A 19717-nucleotide genomic window follows, 5' to 3' on the forward strand; every position below is an offset into this window, starting at 1 on the left:
TTCGCAAGTGCCGGTCGGCCAGCTCCTGTGTTTTCAGATCCAAAGTCATCAAAAAGCTAAGTACCCCGTTGGGGAACCTTTTCTTGCCTCAGCCGATATCAGATAAAACTGCAAAAGTTAATAATTGCTTGTCTTGTGGTAAACAAATACCTCATAAGGACTTCCATTCTTACTGCCTCGGCCCAGACCATGACGTCTCGGCCTGTGCTGCCTGTGCTTGCTTCAATAAGCGCACACTTAGGCGCCGGGCAGAATTTGCTGAAGACTTTTTTGGGGAAAATTACTCCTATATCATGCCGTCGGAACTACCAACAGCACATATTTCCAAAAAACGGAAGGACCGGGACCGACATTCGCGGCCCGCGACTTCCACCGACACCACGCTAAAGCCTACCACGAGTGCATCGGTCTCTTCGGAGGCGGTAATTCAACCGCTCCAGGCCGACGACACCGCTTTACCGCACACTTCGGTCCCCCGGTGCCGGTTGTTGATTTTCCTCCTGAAACCGAAGCCCAAGATTTGCCTGACACCATACCGGTGGACAAAGTTACTCCAGCACGTGGGGCAGCTAGGCCTCCTGTGTCTATGTCCATCAATGCCTACACACGTGCTAAGGCTGCCAGCCAGGCTAAGTCTCACCCTCCTAAATCTTTTTCACAGGGTCCCACTTCTGATAAACAGATCATGACTTTAGCTGCAGATCTAATTTCTTTAATCAGGGGCTCTCAGGCTCACCCAGACAGAGGTTCTCAGCCGCCTTCAGACAAAAGGCCTAGGGTTGAGCAGGCAGATTCCCTTTCCTCAGATGAAGCCTCTGGTGAGTCAGGCCATTCAGATTCCCAGGAAGAATCCTTCCCGGCCTACGAGGATTCTGATGCTGATGAATCCATTCCCTCTGCCTCTCCTCCTGAGGATATTTCTTTCGGGGAAATTCTCCACTCCATGAGAGAGCATTTTCAGTGGCAGGGCCAGGATTTCTCCGACTCCAGGAAAAGGCTTCGGACTTTCCTTAAGTTACCCCAGCACAGGCCTTTAGCCTATACCCCCAGTGTTAGATGTATTGGATGATGTGTTCTCAGACTCCAGTACTTCTCCTGATTCTCTCCCTCCTGCTCCTGTCAAGCCAGACAGATATTACAGGGTTCCTGAAACTCATAAACATCTCTTTAAGGCCCACTCTGTGGATCTAGAAACTATTTCACAGGGCCCCAAAGGAGTGGCCACTTCCACTGCCAAAAATCCTTTGCCCGCAGACAGGGAATCTAGGTCCCTGGAGAGGTGGGGTAAAAAAGTTTATACCTCATCCACCCTTGCCATGAGGGCACTTAACTGTCTTTTTCATATGTTTCAGTATCAGGATTTCTTGATGGATGATTTGCAGAAAAAGTTAGCCTCTCCTGAGCCTTTAGACAGAAAGGCCTTGCAGGATTTGGTTCATAATACTCAGCAGGTTAGCAATCATTTTCTTCAGTGTGGTTATGATGCATTGGAAGCTTCATGTAGGGCAGCTATGACAGGGGCTGTCATACGTAGACATGCTTGGTTGAAAGAACAGACATTGCCAGATCATGTTAAAGTAAAGCTTCTAGACGCACCTCTGAAAAAAGACAAGCTATTTGGTGCTAATGCACAGGGTGTGTTGAAATCAATTGAGGAAAAGGCTAAATCAGTACAAACAGTCAAAGATTTCCTCCAGGTTCAGCCACCAAGGTTCAGTAGGAATTGGCCTTCGAAGAATTGGTCCTTTCCAGACACTGACAAGTTCCAAAGGGGGAAAAACAGGCGTGCTCGAGGTAGAGGGCAATACCGAGGCTCCTATAGGGGCCGCCAATGGCAACCAACTAATCAGAGAAGTGGCGCAGGGACTTCTACTGCTCCACAGGGACAATCACAATGACTTGACTTTGACACCGCCGACCAAGGCTCAAAGAGAAGCACCTTTAGGCGGAAAATTATCTTTATTTTCAAAAAAATGGCACGTTTTTACAAAGGACAAATGGATTTTGGACATAATAGACAAAGGTTACAGGTTCCACTTCCATATCTTACCAACAAGACAAGGCATGCCAAACCTGCCACAAAATCAAAGGGCAGAGGCACTCATACAAGATTCAAAGCTGCTACAAATAAAAGCAATAGAAAAGGTTCCTCCTCAGGAACAAGGCCAGGGATTCTACTCAAGACTGTTCCTTGTTCCAAGAAAAGAAAAGCAATGGAGACCTATACTGGACTTGTCCGCTCTAAACACTTTTCTCATTGTGCCAAAATTCAAAATGCTGACGTTACAGCAACTTCTTCCCATGCTGGGCAAGGGGTCTTAGCTGGTTACTCTGGACCTCAAGGAGGCATACCTGCATGTCCCAATCAGACACAGCTGCAGAAGATACCTCAGATTTCTTGCAGGGTCAGAGCATTATCAATTCTCAGCATTGCCTTTGGCTTATCTACTGCCCAGAGTATTCACGAAATGCCTGGCATCAGTAATTGCACATTGCAGACTTCAGGGGATACAAATATACCCTTACCTGGACGACTGCCTTATACAAGCGGACAGCAAGCAAGCCTTGATAAGAAACTTGGACTATGTCATTCACTTACTACAGGCTTTGGGATACACAGTCAACATTCAAAAATCAAGACTACTGCCATCCCAACAAATAATTTTTCTAGAAGCCAAACTGGACACAAACTCACAAATGGCTTTCCTCACAGAAGAAAAACAAGAGCAATTACCAGATTACTTCAAAAGCCTAGCAAAGCACACCCAGATGACTGCAAGGAAAATCCTGCAGGCCCTGGGTTTCATGGCATCTTGCATTCTTCTGATTCCACTGGCAAGACTACACATGAGAAAACTACAATGGTACCTAAAAAGTTTATGGTCTCAACACAGCCACAACTTAGAAGCAATTACTCCACTCATTCCATGTCTACAAAAGGAATTTTTGTGGTGGGCACAAGCAAGCCAGCTAAACAAAGGCATGTCTTTCAACAAACCTCAAGCAAGCCAAACCATTACAACAGATGCCTCAGATCATGGATGGGGCGCACATGGAGGGCAGATGCATTCAAGGGCAATGGGCACCCCGAGAATTGCATCTGCACATCAATCAAAAAGAGATGTTGGCAGTGATTCATGCAATCGAGGCCTTTGGAAAATTTCTTCAGCAAGGTCATCTGCTAATAAAGACAGACAACACCACTGTTATGTGGTACATAAACAAACAGGGAGGCACCCATTCTTACCCCTCTGCAGACTAACAATGACTCTTTGGGAAAAGTCCCTGAAACTGAACATACAGTTGCAATCCCAGTTTGTCCCAGGCAAGGACAATGTTCTGGCGGACAGTCCAAGCAGAAACATTATGGACCCGCACGAATGGATGTTGCATCCAGACATTTTTTCACAAATAACTCATGCATGGGGAAGGCCGGACATAGATCTCTTTGCCTCACACCTCAATCATCATCTGAAGAAGTTCTGCTCAAGGACACACCATCCTCAAGCCTGGAGAATGGATGCTCTCTCCTTCAGCTGGAATTCTCTAACAATCTATGCATTTCCACCTCTACCATTAATGACCAAGGTGTTACTGAAGATCAAAGCAGAACAACCAAAAGGCATTTTGATAGCTCCAGACTGGCCAAGACATCACTGGTATCCATTACTAAGGAGCATAACTCGCACCAAGCCATGGCTCCTGCCTCAATGGCCTCTGCTTATAACTCAGCACAATTACAGGACTGTTCATCCCAACCTGCAAACATTGCAACTGACAGCTTGGAGGGTTCCATGACTTCTCCCCATATCTCTCTCTCCAAAAAAGTTCAAGAGATCTTACTGGAAGCACGCAGGCCTTCCACCAGAAAAACTTATTCAGCCAAATGGAAGAGATTCAACATCTGGAATGCCAACAAGGATCAGGATGCATCAGTAATGAGCATCCCACAGATACTAGAATACTTGGCAGAAATGTTTCACAATGGCCTTTCATATTCTTCCATAAAAATACACGCTTCAGCAATTTCAGCAAAATACAACTGTGATCCACCTGTGTTTTCACATCCTTTGCTAAGACATTTTCTAAGAGGGATAAAGAATATCAAACCTCCAAGAAAACCACCAGTGCCTGCATGAGACCTCAACTTCGTCTTGGAAAAATTAACTCTTCCTCCTTTTGAGCCAGCAGCATCTTCAGAATTGCAATTTCTCTCCTGGAAAACAGTTTTCCTGTTGGCAATTACTTCAGCAAGAAGAGTCTCGGAGATACAGGCCTTCATGGCAGTACCTCCATTTCTCATTTTCCATCAGGACAGAGTCTCTTTAAGAACCAATCCTTCATTCATGCCAAAAGTGATATCCAGGGTTTCTCTAAATCAAGCAATTCACCTGCCTACTTTCTTTCCCAATCCTCAAAATAAAGGAGAAAAGCTTCTGCACACTTTGGACATACACAGGCAATTGCGCTACTTCTTGGACAGAACAAAGGCCAGCAGAAAGTCTGACCAACTATTTGCAGCTTACGCTGCTGGAGTACAAGGAAAGGCAATTTCCAAACAAACAATTTCAAAATGGATTGGAAACTGCAACAGATTCTGCTACTCTTTCCATGGAAAAGGTGTGCCAGCCAATATCAGGCCACACTCCACCAGAGCTACAGCCACCTCCACAGCCTTTCTAAGAGGGGTGGCTACAAAGGACATTCTAGAAGCTGCTACATGGAGCTCCGTGCATACATTTTCCAAACATTACAACCTGCCTTTATATTCCAGATCCCGAGCAGGCTTTGCTTCTAGAGTCCTGCAGGGCATTTTAGCTACACCATCCTTATCTTAGATCCTACCACCCCCAGCTTGGCTATGGTATTCAACCCATATGTCAGGACTGCAGTTGCATTCTTGAAGGACATAGTACAGTTTTGTACCTACCATAAATGTAGATGTCCGATAGATATGCAACTGCAGTCAGGTTTTCCCTCCCTCCTACCCCTCTGTAATCCTCTTTTTTGGGTCCACTCCCCCTTTTTCAAATTAGCTGGGGATATCTGTTATGGTGTATCTGTTTATTACTGTTGTGCATGTCTGGAATTTTTATCCATTCTCTAAATTTAGCCTTCCTTGGAGGGCACCTGGCATCTGGGGCAAGAAACACTGAAGAAGATGGCGTCGGCTGATGCTTTTATACCCCAGCCGCTCTGACGTCGGGGAAGAGGCGACATCAGCCAACGCCGGACCCAGACTTTGGAATCCGGCCGACCGAAGGGCTGCCTGAGGCAGGACAACCCATATGTCAGGACTGCCGTTGCATATCTATGGGATATCTACATTTATGGTAGGTACAAAACTGTACTTTTTGGATAAGGAAAACTGTCTGCTTCTGCTATTCCTACCATGGAAAACTATTGCTTCATGGGGTCTGTGCACACTATACAAGAGCTGTAGCTTCCTATCGGGCCTTCCTCAAAGGCCTGGGTACATCTTCTATCCTTGAGGCAGTCACTTAGTCCTCCGTACATACCTTCAGCAAACACTAGAAACTGGACCATATTTCCAGAGCCAGAACAGGATTTGCAAGGGCAATCCTGCAAGGATTCCTAGAATCTGCTACTCCTTCCTCCATCATTCCTCCTCCTTAAGCTTTGGTAGTCTCCCACAGTAAGAATACTGCAACATGTGAATAGAAGGACATAAAATAGCTATGTAAAGTCTTGCCTAACCATAGAAGTCCTTCTCTTCCATTTTGCAGTATTCCTTCACACCCACCTATCTCCCTCATTACATTCACCTGTCTAGAGGGCATCATTGGGCACTACCTAGACTAAGGTCACACTGGGCAATCAGATACATTTCACCTGCCTAGAGGACATCATTTGGCACTGCCTAGACTATTGTCCAATTAGGCAGTCAGGTCTGAGGTCTGTGCATGCAGACGTCACATTTAATGCCCCTGGTTTATGGCTCTGCGTGTGACGTCCCACACACTAGTAGCAGCCAGGCTTGAGCTTTTGCATAGGAGCTGACATTCAGGTCGCCTAAGGTGGAGGATCCCACAGTAAGAATACTGCAACATGGAAGAGAAGGATGTCTATGGTTATGGTAAGATTTTACACAACTATTCTATATTGTTATTACAGGTTCTTTTCTTAATGTGATGATTTAAATATATTTAAGAAAAGATTACTATCTAGCCTAGATTAAATTTGTTGACTAAAAACCTGGCTTTGTCTCCTTTTGAGATTGCCTGTGCATCTTGCATTGTTTCTGTCTTGGAAGGCCTCCTTAGCTATCATTTTAGCTTGGAAATCAGATCTGCAGGCCTTGATGTGTAGGTAGCCCAACACTCTTCCACAAGAACAAAGCATCTCTAAGGGCAAACCATTCTTTCATGCCTGAGGGTGGGTGTTAGAGATTGAAGAGAGTGAACTCTAACCCATCTGGATTCTCAACATTTTAGCCCGTTAGCAGAACTAAAAATGTTAGACTGTCTGACCAACATTTTGCGTGTTTCATATGAGGAATATGAGAGAGATTAGGTTCCAGGCAGCCATTCTCCAAGTAGGTATCTAGTTGCATTACAGTAGTAGCACAGAAAGAACTTGGTTGGGTGGATGGTTAAGTGGATTGATGGATGGGTGGATTAAGGTGCATTCTGCTTTGGTGGCAGCTGCTACTGTAGTCTTCTTCAAGAATATCTTTGCACAATGTGTCTGTGAAGCTGTCACTTGGACTTGTCAGTATCTTTTGTAAGCATTAGATAACTGGGTATCCAGTCGAAAATAGAGCAGGATTTGATGCAGCAGTGTAAGAAAGGGTTGCTCTAGCCTCCTCCTTGTGGTTGAGGTCAAAATCATTGCTCATTTTTGTTAGTTGGTACTAGGAGTAACACTGCAACAGTGGTTCTTATGACGAACTTAGTACATTTGTCTGAAAAACGCACCCTTTTATTAGATGTTAAAGTACAAGGCTCACTGTTGTTGTAGGAGATCCCCCTCAGCTTCTCCTCTCTTTATTGACTCTCCTACTGACTGCCTTTTTGGCAGAAGTATTTATGAAGAGGAAGAGCCTTTACCACCACTTCGCATAGGTGAGTAAATGTTTTCTTTTAGTTAGGTCCTGATCCATAACTTTTCCCTTTTGGACAACAAGATATGGGGGTGGTTTATGGTAGTGTTATGGTTTTGTGATTATAGGAAGTGTATACATATATTACATTTTATGGCTTAGTGTATTTTGTGTTTTTCCTCATTTACTCTAAGATTAAGGCTTCAGGCACATTTGCTGGTGAGCTGCTAGGTTCAAGCAAATGAATGGAAGATAGTGAGGGTTATTTTTTCCTTACAGCTGAATTTTCAGATGACATCTTATGTTTAAGTGTTAACTTACATACTTTTGGAATTTTGCCTGATAGACTGACTTCCCCCAGTGGGTAATCACAGTGTTTGGAGTAAGACTGCAGCAGAGAGTTCCTCACACAGCCATGCTTTCATTTGTGTTCTGGTTTATTCTGTTTCACAGAATGTCATTATGCGTATGCTCTTTGATGAACTAATCTTATTTGGTTAGCGTCCTCGAAGACAAAACAGTTTATTCCTCTTGTTGGCATGTTTAATTTAAAACAAATTGTACATTAAGTTGTTCTCTGACTGATGAGTGGAGGTAATTCTTTAACTGTATAGTTTTATTTTGTTAGCATTGTACATATGAGTAAAGCAAAATGCACTGAAACTGTTGATTTTATATTATCCTTTTAAGTTGGATGAAGTTACCAAGAAGCGTGATGCGTATGAAGCAGAATGTGCTGCCTTGAAAGTTACAGTTTCTGAGTTGAATGAAAAAGTAACATTACTCAAAGAAAAGGTAATGCACTGCATATTTTTGTCCATTGTGAAATTAGTTATGCATTTTGATTTCTGATGTAATTCAGAGAAGTTTATAATGTGTTTGAGATCTTATAGGTGTAGTTTATATACACTTTAATATTGGTGTATATATTTAAAAAATACTATATTTGCTTCAGCAACAACATTAAAAGATGTCTTTACACTGGCAGATTTAAGGAGATAAGCTACTATACATTTGTTGGATGTTGCATGGCTTCCCAAAATGTACTGCATTCTGGAAGTTATTTAGTGAGTTTTACTACACAGATGCTTCCTCACAGTTACTAATTCAAGCTTCATTTTGTGCCCAAGTGTCATTTACTTATAAGGTGATAAACTGAAGAAGAACAGACTGTTAGAACACTTGAAGATCTGAGCAAGTTAATGAAGGGAGAAAATCTTGGCATTCAAGAGAAGCAGGAAATTAAAAAAAAAGAAAATAAACTTTTAGCAATTATAACAGAAATTATTAAGGCAGTTGTTGAAACAAAAGTGTAGACAGGATAGAAGTGACAGGGGTTTAGTTAAAGATAGATCATACATGTTTTATCATTATCATTATTAAAAATAAGGTGAACATGGTGACAGTTACCTAGGAAAGAGGCAGTGGAAAACAGTAGCTTATTTGTAAGATCTCTGCCTCACAGCTTTAAGTGCCTGGGTTTCATTCCTTCTCTCCAGTCTTTGGGGTTCATTCTTGACTTCCGGTCCCTGTATGTGTGGAATTTGCACATCCATGATTTTCTGCAGGAGTTTTGGTCATACCTCCCAACCTCTTAGAGCAAGAAATCTGAATAAAGCCACAAATACTGGGGGTATAAAGACCCAAATATATGGACACTTTTTAAATATTCCTCTTACAAACTTAGAAAGTTCATAGATTAACAGGTTTTACATTAGCATGAATTTTTATGAAAGATATGAAGTCTGATACGCAAATGTCTGCCATTATTTTCTGACTTCAGCCCTCCATGATTTACTGTAAAACCACAATTTCATGAGAAACAGACCAAAAATATGAGGCAAAAATATGGACATTCTGTGAAAATCTTGGCAGTTGAGGTGCATGATTGTGGTTTCTTTACAGTTCTCAAAAACTTTTTTTCACCATGTTGAATTAGCCATAAACATGTCACTTGTATTAGTATTATGGGTTGTGGACAGAAAAGATGTAAGAAGAGCAGCCAGTCAGAAATGAGATCTTATGCTGGGAATGTGACGGCTTCAGAAGTTAAACTGAATTCCTTTAAAGCATTTTTGCAATGGAACGTTTGCTGTGACACATTTTCATTGAGCTTCTTAAAGGGAATGCCAGATGGTCACATTACATTTGACAGTAGATTTTAATATTAATGTACACTATGAACTGTGCATATTTTTGTGTACCAGATATGCCCATACTTTACACTGGAACTTCTGAACTCCATCTGAATTAGAATGTATGTGAAAATGGCTTACCTTTTAATGTACTCTTTTCCAAAATGAAACATATCTAACCAATCATGCAGACAGTCCTCCAAAACAGTTTTTTGAACATGGCAATGATTTTACCCTTTCTCAAACAAAAGGAATGTGTTAGTGCAGAAACATTTAGGTACATCCATTACATTAAAGGGCCTTTTCTTTTCTTGGTAAATATAGCAAATATTTTACAATTAATAAATGATTGGAGTACTGTGTGTGTGTGTGTGTGTATATATATGTGTATATATGTATGTATATATATATATATGTATATATATGTATATATATGTATATATATATATATATATATATATATATATATATATATATATATATATATATATATATATGTGTGTGTGTGTGTGTGTGTATAGTCTAGCCGCGGAGTGGTAGCATTGTTACCTCACAGCAAGAGGTATTCCCGTTCGATTCTTGGCTTGGCTTGGGAGTGCCTTCTGTGTGGAATCTGCATGTCTTCCCCACAGTTGGGTAGCGTTCGAAAGACATGCGTGCGTAAATAGACGTGCCTTCGTTGAAGGTTGGGCGTCGAGCTGGCACCTTGGCATTTCGTAAAAATCTACTGCCAATCATTAGCGGACCGGAGTTCTGCTGTGGCGACCCCTTACCGGGAAAAAGCCAAAAGACAAACAACAACATATATATGTATAGTCTATATAGCTGTTTTCTCGGGTTAATATTCTTATGTTTGCAAGGCTGTCAAAAAATAATAGCAAAGAATTTAGAAGTATGTTTATGCTATAAAAACTAAAGATTTAAACAATCCCCAGGTTTCAGCAAGCTCTGCACGGCGTGCAGGAATAGTGCAGGAGCTGCTGCAATATGGCTGCCGAGAGATCCAGGAACAAGTTCCCAGGACATGCACGAGCGCTCCTGCACAGACACAGCTCCTGGATGCAAATTACCCCATTTGCAGGTGAAAACCATGCAAATTAGGTGAATTTGCAATCCAAGCAGCTGGCAGCTGGCCGTGCAGGATTAGTGTAATCTGCATAAATGTACTCGGTTAGTAACAGAGTACCTTTCACCAAACTACAAAATGGAGCCATGACAGCTCTAAATAAAGGGTGTATATAATGTGTAAAGCCTGCCAGTGGCCAAATATATAGCCATTGGCATGGAAAAACTTTTTTTTGGGGGCCGATTTCGGCCATTTAAGCATAGGGCAAACGGGATCGGCCCGAAAATAAAAAAATGAAAACTCGATTTACACAATTTTGCCATTATACTCAATGACAGGCAGAAGACAACATGGCCAGTGAATAGTGGTTGCTAAGGGGGAAGGCTCAGTGTCAGACTTGTAACTGGGCATTAGCAGGCAATCCTGTGCAAATGAGGGAAATGATACTGAATCCCAGATTCCTCTTCATGGCTAACCTGCATCCAACTGTGTAGGTGCAGGAAGACCATGGTGCAAGCCTAAGAGCTAGCTGACATCATAGAGGGGTGTGTCAGGCAATACTGTAAGCGTATAGGAGCCCTGTGGCTCGGGTTTGCCCTTAGCTTAGCAGAGCTAAGCAAGGGGTTGTGTCTGAAGCTGCCAAGCACTCTTTACATTGCTAAGCTGGTGTGCATACCGTGCACCATGTTTTAAAGGGGGGGGGGGTAAACCAGGAAATAGCAGCTCTGTGCACATCTGAGCACTGTGTTTATGCGACGCACCCCTGGGCTTAAACAGGGAGGCAATGGATAAGGAAAACAGCAGTAAGAAGGTAATTTATTTATTTTGTTTTTATTTTTATTTTGCATTTGTTTACTGGGATAGTCCGACTGGATATATGTCCATTTTCAGCGGGGGCCCGGGGAGAAAAGCTCCAACAAGGTTACAGCATTTTCTTCAAGAATTTACACATCAAGTTATTTACATTGAAAAAGTTATACAAGAGTTATTTACAGTGTTATAGCGTTGTTTCCAAAGAGACTCACAGTTACAAGATCAGCACATTATACTTGTAGAAAAGGTCAGAATGTATTAGAAAAACAGTTTGGTTAGTTTTAATGTGATTAATGATACTGTTTAGTCAGGGTAGGAACATGGACAAAGCCAGTTGAGTTTAAGATGCTGTATTATGCTTTTTTTGAAAAGTTTAAGGAGGATTGCAGGGTGATGTGGTTTGGTAGAGAATTCCAGGTCTTGCCAACAAAGTTGGTAAACAGAGATTCCCCTGCAGAATTGTTAGCTGTGTAGGTTTGGACCATTATTTTGTCGACCGATCTTAGTGACCTCAGGTTGTTGTATGGCTTTATTATATTAGAGAGTGAGGGGGTATTTCCAGGATGGTTAAGAACTTTGTGGGCAACTAAGAGTTGATTTAGTTTAATTAAGTTGGGGAGTTCAAGCCAGCCTAGTTGTTTCAGGTTCTGGCAGTGATGGGTTCTGTAGGTGGAGTTAGTTGCGAATCTGACGATATGGCTATAGCTATGGGAGAGCTTATTCAGTTCTGACTTATTTAGGTTTGAGAGAACTGGAGAAGCATAAATAAGAGTAGAGAGTAGTTGTGATCTGGCAATTGCTATTCTAGCCTTTGGGGTTAAGAATGCCTTGTTTCTGTACAGCGATCTGAGTTTTTTATTGATGGTCTGCGCGGTTTTGTTGACCTGTAGGTCAAATTTGAGCTTATTATCTATAATGACTCCTAGAAGTTTAGTATGGGTATCTGGGGAGATGGTGGTACCATTGTTGGAAGTAATAGTGAATGAGAAAGGGGTGGCTCTATTAGTGGGAGTGAAGAGCAGAAGTTTGGTTTTGTTGGGGTTCAGTAGCAAACGGTTGGTGAGCCAGTTTTCAATAGTGCTAAATGTATTTTGGGTTGCGATTTATAGGTTGGCTGGAGAGGTGGCTGAGCAGATGAGAGTGGAATCATCTGCATAGTGAATGCAGGTAGCCGTAGGAATAGCTGTGTGGAGGTTATCGATGAATATAGAAAAGAGTAGTGGTCCTAGTATAGAGCCTTGAGGGACACCAGAAGTGAGTGCTAGTTGGTTGGATAATTTGTTCTGCCATGCTACTGCCTGTCATCTGCCAGTTAGGTATGATTGGAACCATTGGATTGTGTGCCTGTTTAGGGACATAGACTTCAGTGAGAGAATGAGGAGTTCATGGTTGACCATGTCAAAGGCTTTTGATAGGTCAAGAAAGAGGGCAGAGGATATCTTGTTATCATTCTTATTTTGGTTTATGGCATTTGTAAAGGAAAGGAGGGCAGTTGTGGTACTGTGATGTGGCCTGAAACCATGTTGGGAGTTAGATAGTAAGTTGTTTTGTATTAGGTATTGCATTAGTTGCTTATGAACACATTTTCCATTATTTTGGCTGATGGGGAAAGAATGGCAATTGGCCTATAGTTGAATAATTCTGTGGAATTTCCACCTTTATGAAGTGGGATATCTTCCATAGAGAGGGGATAGTACCTTCGGACAAGGTTGTATTTATTAGTATAGTTATAGGGTATGCAATGGCTTCTGAAGCTATTTGTAAGTACTCTGCAGGGAGTAATCAAGGAGAACTAGCATAGCTGGCAGGTGAAATGTATCAGAATCAGCCAATTGCACAGGCAGCAGCCCAGTCCAGCCCAGTACACTACTATAAACTATGCAAACACCTTTCCCTCTGTTTTTTCCCCCACAAACTCTACACCACCGGTGTACACAAGTGGGGAAATTGTACCAAACAAAAGCAAATGATAGGGGCTGCAGCAGTTCTCATAAATCAACATGTGGAAGAGGCTGAGGATGAGAATGCTGATGACCAACCCACAGTGAGGAGAAGGCGAAGAGTGTACAGACCCAGGGTAACCTACCAGGGGCTACTTGAGCTGGAGATAGTGGAGCGCTATAGAGTGGACAGGGACCTCCTACAGCAAATTGCTGAGCTGTGCCAGCCACGCCTCACACACAGAACCAACAGATGGGAACCCATCCCAGGGGATACCAAGGTATGGGTAGGCCTAAGAATACTAGCCACAGGTACCTTCCAAAGACCAACTGGGGATATCATGGGGATCTCACAGGCATTAGCATCCAGGGTACTCCGCCAGTTCATGGATACTATGTCAGCACATGCCGATGTGCACGTATGATGTTCTTCATGTTTCACTGTTGCAGTCATTATATTTAGGTTATCTGCTTGCAGGTAACCCTCAGTCGGCCTAATTATCAAAGTCTTCTGCCCTCCGAGTCTTCAACAAAGCTGGAACCTTTTTCTTGCTCTAAACTGATGTCAGTAAAAAAGTTATTTGTTTTCTTGTGGAAAAGCATATACCTCATAAATCATTCATTCTGCATTCATTCCTTGCTTAGGCCCAGACCATGACGTCCCTCGCTGTCAGTTTTGTGCCTTATTCAAACCACAAACTACTCCAGATATGGCTTCAGTAAGCCACTCCTCAGTGAGGCTTTTCTCTACTGAGATTCATGATGCTTCTTTGATGTCTAAAACAAATTATAAGAATGGCTGAAGACCTTATTAATTTTCCTTCTGATTCTTCTGATCAGGATTCTGAAATTTCTGTTTGCGGATTCTCATGCAGAGGACTCCATTCCTTTTCTTTTTGGTGAAACTACCTCAACACAGGCCTTTATATCTCCTGTCTGTTCAGATAGCCTTCTTGGAATCTAGCCTGTCCCCTGACACTTAACCTGAAACCTGACAGCTATTAGGATCCCCAAAGACGTAAGAAGGTATACACTTCTGCTACTTTGGCCATTAGGGCCTTAAACAGTTTCATATGTTAAATTAGCTTAAACAGAAAATGATGTTGATTCCTGATGTGCTGAAAAAAAAGAATTACACAGGATTTAATGCATGCTGAAAAAAATGAAAAAACATACTTTTGCAATGGGTTTTGATTCATTTAGAGGCATCTTGCCACTGTTTGTACTGGATCTGTACTTAGAAGGCCATGGCTTAAGGAGCAAACTTTGCCAAGTCATGTTAAAGCTAAATTACTGGATGCTCAGAAGAAGTAGCAAACTGTTAAAGATTTCCTGCAAGTACAGCCTCCCAGATTTAGTAGGCATAAGAATTGGTCCTTTCCTGCCTCTTCCAGGCCTTCTGAGTCCAATCCCAGGACCAGCAGACCAGCCAGGCTACAGTCTCAATGTACTCATGGGTCAGACACCCCCTATGGTAAACTCTCACAATGACTTAACTTTAAACCTTCCAAGCCCTGCTCAGCTGACTGTTCATTTAGGGGGAAAGATTGCTCTGCAAGACAAATGGGTTTTAAACATAGTTTCCCAAGGATGCAGATTCCACTTCCACAACCCCAAATGGTTGGCCAGACCTACCCCAAATCAGTGGTCAGAGTTTACTCAAGACAAAGACAATTCCTAGCCATCCCATCCTGCACCTCTCTACCCTAAACACCTTTTACCTAATCCCAAAATTCAAAATGCTAACTCTGCAACAGCTGCTTAAAAATGCCTGGTTGGCAACACTGATTTAAAGGAAGCCTACCTGCACAGAAATCTTGCAGAAAATACATATGAGCAGGCTACATGCACTATCAATATACCCATACCTGGATGATTGTCTAATTCAGGCAGAAAGTCAGGACATACTATTAAATCATCTGGCATTTGTGATAGCCTATCTCTGTAGCTAGGACCACTCTGCAGTTTATTTGACAGCCTACTTCCAACTACTGGCCACAAAGACACAGCTATCTGCAAAAGCCTATGGTGTCAATATTCTCAGGACAAATGCACCTGCATATCATTCAAGGACCACATTCTTCCAGGGCAGTTGTTGGTAAAGACTGACAACACCACTGTTATATGTGGTACATAAACAAGCACTCTATGCAGACGAACACAGCCTTGAGCTACCAGGGCCAGGCAAGCTAAATACACTGGCAGACAGACATCTCCTCAGAACTACCAATTGGACAAATTCTGCACAAGGACTCCCCACAGATAAGCTTGGAAAGTGTATGCCCTGTCCTTCACCTGGAAAAACCTATCAATTTATGCCTTTCCCCCTCTGCCTCTTCTCTCCAAAGTTCTACTAAAGATCAAACAGGACAAACCAAGGACAATACTCATTGCAACAGACTGGCCATGCCAACACTGGTACCCCCCTCTTGTGCAGTGTGTCACTGCTGAAACCATGGCACCTGCCTCAGACCTCGTACCTGCTGTCCCAGCAGGAGGGCCAGATTCTATACCCCCAGCATCAAACCCTCAACCTTGCAGCCTGGCTAATTACGTGAGCTATCCGTTACTATCCCTCAGTAAGCTAGTGATGGATGTCATTCTGGAGGCAAGGAGGCCTAGTAACTAGAAAATCCTGTGCTGAAAAATGGAAAAGATTCTGTTCCTGGTGTCAAACTCAGGGGATGGGCACAACACTCCCCAACTTGCTGCACATTCTTCAATACTTAACTGAGATGCTTCACAAGAGTTTTTACTTTTCTTCCATTAAAATTCATGCCTCGGCCATTTCAGCACATTATAATACAGAGCCACCCCTCTTCTCTCATCCAATGCTGAAACAATTCCTCAGAGGGGCCAAAAACTTAAGACCACCCAGGAGAGCCCCTACTCCAGCCTGGGACCTTAACTTTGTATTGGAAAAGCTCACTCTACCTCCCTTTTAGCAGCTGCAAATGCAGAGTTGAAATTCCTTTCTTGGAAAACAGCCTTCCTTCTAGCCATCACTTCAGCAAAAAATGGTGTCTGAATTACAGGCCCTCATGGCAATGAAGCCTTTCATCATCTTTAATGCGGACAGGGTGTCACTCAGGACCAATCCTTCCTTTATGTCCAAGGTGGTATCCATTGTGGCCCTTAATCAGTCCTTTTATTTGCCAACTTTCTTTTCTAATCCACTGAACAAAGGGGAATGAATAATGCACTACTTGGACATGCATAGACAACTTAGATTTTACTTGGACAGGGCTAAGCCTCTTAGGAAATCTGAACAACTATTGGTTGCATTTGCTGCAGGGGCAGAGGGTAAGGCCATTTCAAAGCAAACCATTTCTAAGTGGATAGGCCATTGTATTTTTTTCTGCTATAAGCACCATAGAAAACCTACCCCACAGGGGATAAGACCACATTCCACTAGGGCTGCATCTACCTCTACAGCCTTTCTCAGAGGTGTCCCTACCAGGGACATCCTAGAAGCTGCTACTTGGAGTTCTGTACATACCTTCACCAAACATCACCACTTGCCAATTTTTTCTAAATCCAGAGCTGGTTTTGCCACTGCAGTCCTGCAGGGGCTAATAGCTGGTCCTAATGTTCTCTAACTGCCTCCTCCCTTTCTTAGCTTTGGGAATCTACCCAAATGTAATGACTGCAAAAGTGAAACATGAAGAGCATAATACAATTGTGTACACTTACCTTAAATGTAGATGTTCGACTGTATTCAGTGTTGCAGTCCTGGTTACCCTTCCTCCAGCCCCCTGACTGCTATTGTGTATACCTCTCCTTTTGTTTACTATACTTAAAGCTTTGTGGTGTATTTGCTTTTTGTTGGAGGTGTAACCTTGTATATAATTGCTTCCCATTATGGGGGCACCTGACATCTGGGGCAAGAAAAAATGATGTAATGGTGTCAGCTGCATCCTTTATACCTCTGACTATCTGACGTCATGGAAGATGAGATAGCAACCAACGCAGGACCCAAGACTGATAATCAGGCCGACTGAGGGGCTACCTGCAAGCAGATAACCCAAATGTAATGACTGTAACAGTGAATACACTTGAACATCTACATTTATGGTAAATGTACACAACTGTACTTTTCCACAACAGCCGTGAGGCGTTGACCAGTAATATGCATACCAGAGATTTGCCAATAGAGACATCCCTTATGGCCACCCAGTGGGGGATGCTGGTTATGCACTGGAGCTGTGGCTGATGACACCCATCAGAATTGCACACACACCCAAACAAGAACTCCATAATGAGTCACACGCACAGATCAGAATCATAATAGTGTGTGTGTTTGGGATGCTCAAGTCACGGTTCCAGTGCCTGGACATATCCGGTGGAGCCTTGCGGTACTCACCAGCTACATGTGCCCAAATTGTCGTTTGTGCCATGCTACCCAATATGATCCTGCGGAAACAGCTGCAGCAGGAACAGCACAGGGCAGGGCCACACAGCCCCCCTCCATTGCCAAGCCCTGCACAGGCACAGAGTTACTCGGAGGAGGAACAACCTGAGCCTGCCCCAGTAGGCAGAAGGAGGCATGGCCAGGCCTTGGCAATGAGGCAACGCATAGCACATACACTGACACAGTAGGAACCCAGGGAATGGCATTTCTCTCTGACTTGCACATACAGTAAAAGGGATGCCAAACTTGACACTACCTATGCTTAACCATGTATAGGGAGTGTACTATGTGCGTCTGACATAGTCAGCCCTCCAGCACCATCCTCAGTACTCGCACAGCCACAAGGTAAGTCACTTTCCATATCAATTGCTGAATGAAGTAGTATGTTTTGTTACTTGTAGCTATGGTATGGATGTGAGCATGCAAGGGAATCGGGTGGCTGAATGGGATGCCAGCAGATAGTAGACACCTATAGTGGCAGCATGAAATCTGTAACAAATACTGGTGTCACTATAGTAGCCAGTACTAGACAAGGTGACAAAACTCACTGTGGGAAATGTGGTGGGCCAAATATGTGTCCATAGGACACGCACATGCCAGTTAGGGAGGCTCACATGGCCAAAAGTCTCAGCCAGCAGGACAGGAGTAGACAAATGCAAACAAAGGCTGTGCTAAGGCCTCTGCTTGATGACTATGGATAACAGCCCCCCTCTAGATCTACACAGACAGACTACAACAGGTCAGGCAGTGGGATGTTGGTTCTGAAGGGTAAGAAGTCTGAAACCAAAATGTAGGTCAATCAAACCCAAGAACTGTAGTACACTGATATGTCTGCAGTCTGCATGATAGGTCAGAATACAGAATGAAGTGGAGTACCTGAAATACCAGTGCAGTCATAGCAAATGTGTACAGTTGTCAGGTGTGCCCCTCCCCCCACAATCCTGTATAGAACTGTAGTAACAGGTTCATAGGTTGGTACTAGGCTATCAGCCCTAGGGCCTATACAGGGCTAGCCATAACAATTCCCTGGCTATTTCTTCCCACACTATTTACTTCTCTGGACCCCTGTCTAGCAGGGCGACTGACGTGATCCCCGGGGAGAATTTCCTTTCTCCCATCCAATCATCAAGGTTCCTTTTGAAGAGGGCCAAAGAGGCGCTCTGATTGACTTGTATTGGCAGTCTATTCCAGAGTCTGGGGAGTCTCTGGGTTAGGAACCTCTCCCTCCAGCATGTTTTGTTTATTGTGATGACAAGGTTTAGATCCCTGGAGCATGTGGCTCTGAGGGATTGGGATTTCTTTAAGTGTAGCATGTCCAACAGCTCTGGGTTTGACATGGCCTTGTATGTTAAGCAGAGATTGCCTCTGAGTAGACGATATGCGACAGAGTATAGCTGGAGTTTTTTAATGCAGTCAGCATAGGGCATCTGCTTTAGGCCTGTGATTCTTTTAGTGAGCTATTTCTGCGGCCTTTGCAGTTGTTGCAGATGTCTTGAGAGGTACATACCAAACAGGGCATTGTATTCTATAATGGGTCTAATGAGGGATGAGTACAGTGGGACAATTTTTTCTGGATGAAAAGCCCTTAGTGATGAGGTATGGCACATAGAAGGATTTCTTGATTGTTGTGGCAATGTGGTTATCAAAGGTGAGACCTGTGTCCCTAAGTCTCTCATCACACTTTCCTTGTTTAGCGTACTGACACCTATGTGGAAATTCATGGGTACATTTTTTTTTCCCAAAGGGGATAACTATACATTTCTTGGCATTGAGCTTAAGCCCATGGCTCTGGAACCAAGCATCTGTTTCTGTAAGGCCCTTTTGTAGAGTATCCACATGATTTGGGGATTCAGTAATGGCTCCCAGTTTGCAGTCATCTGAGAACTTTGTTAGCCAGAGTCCCTTAGTGTTGGCCTGTACTTCAGAGAAGTAAATACCAAATAAGAGAGGTCCCAGGACTGAACCCTGAGGTACTCCACTTCTCTGGAGCTGGATTTGGAGTCGGCTACTTTTATAGTGTGGGTTCTGTCAGTAAGCCAGTTGGCAACCCATCGAGTCACATAGGGATTAATGCCCAGCTTAGTAAGTCTGTCTATGATTCCAGAATGGGGGATAGTGTCAAAGGCCTTGGCAAGGTCCAGATAGGCTGTGCTGACCACCTTACCCTCGTCCACGGCTCTGGAGACTGATTCGAAGAAGTCTATCAGGTTCAGGAGATAAGATCGGCCCTTCACGAACCCAAACTGGGTGAGGTCCAATGTTTGAAGGTTGCCAATGTCTTTGTTTATA

At 43.3% G+C, this 19717-nt stretch overlaps 1 protein-coding gene across 2 annotated transcripts in view; it reads left to right on the plus strand.

The window, feature by feature from the left end:
- Positions 1 to 19717, plus strand: part of LOC122811120 (golgin subfamily B member 1-like) — a 2318314-nt gene that overhangs the window by 1411849 nt on the left and 886748 nt on the right. For both annotated transcript variants that reach the window (XM_044082720.1, XM_044082719.1), the window contains exon 16: positions 7754 to 7858. In XM_044082720.1, coding sequence (XP_043938655.1) covers positions 7754 to 7858 — 105 coding nt within the window. The remainder of the gene's footprint in view (positions 1 to 7753; positions 7859 to 19717) is intronic.

The sequence above is a fragment of the Protopterus annectens genome, chromosome 9.part0, assembly GCF_019279795.1.
Source record: "Protopterus annectens isolate FY-2018-M chromosome 9.part0, PAN1.0, whole genome shotgun sequence".
NCBI classification, from domain to species: domain Eukaryota; kingdom Metazoa; phylum Chordata; order Ceratodontiformes; family Protopteridae; genus Protopterus; species Protopterus annectens.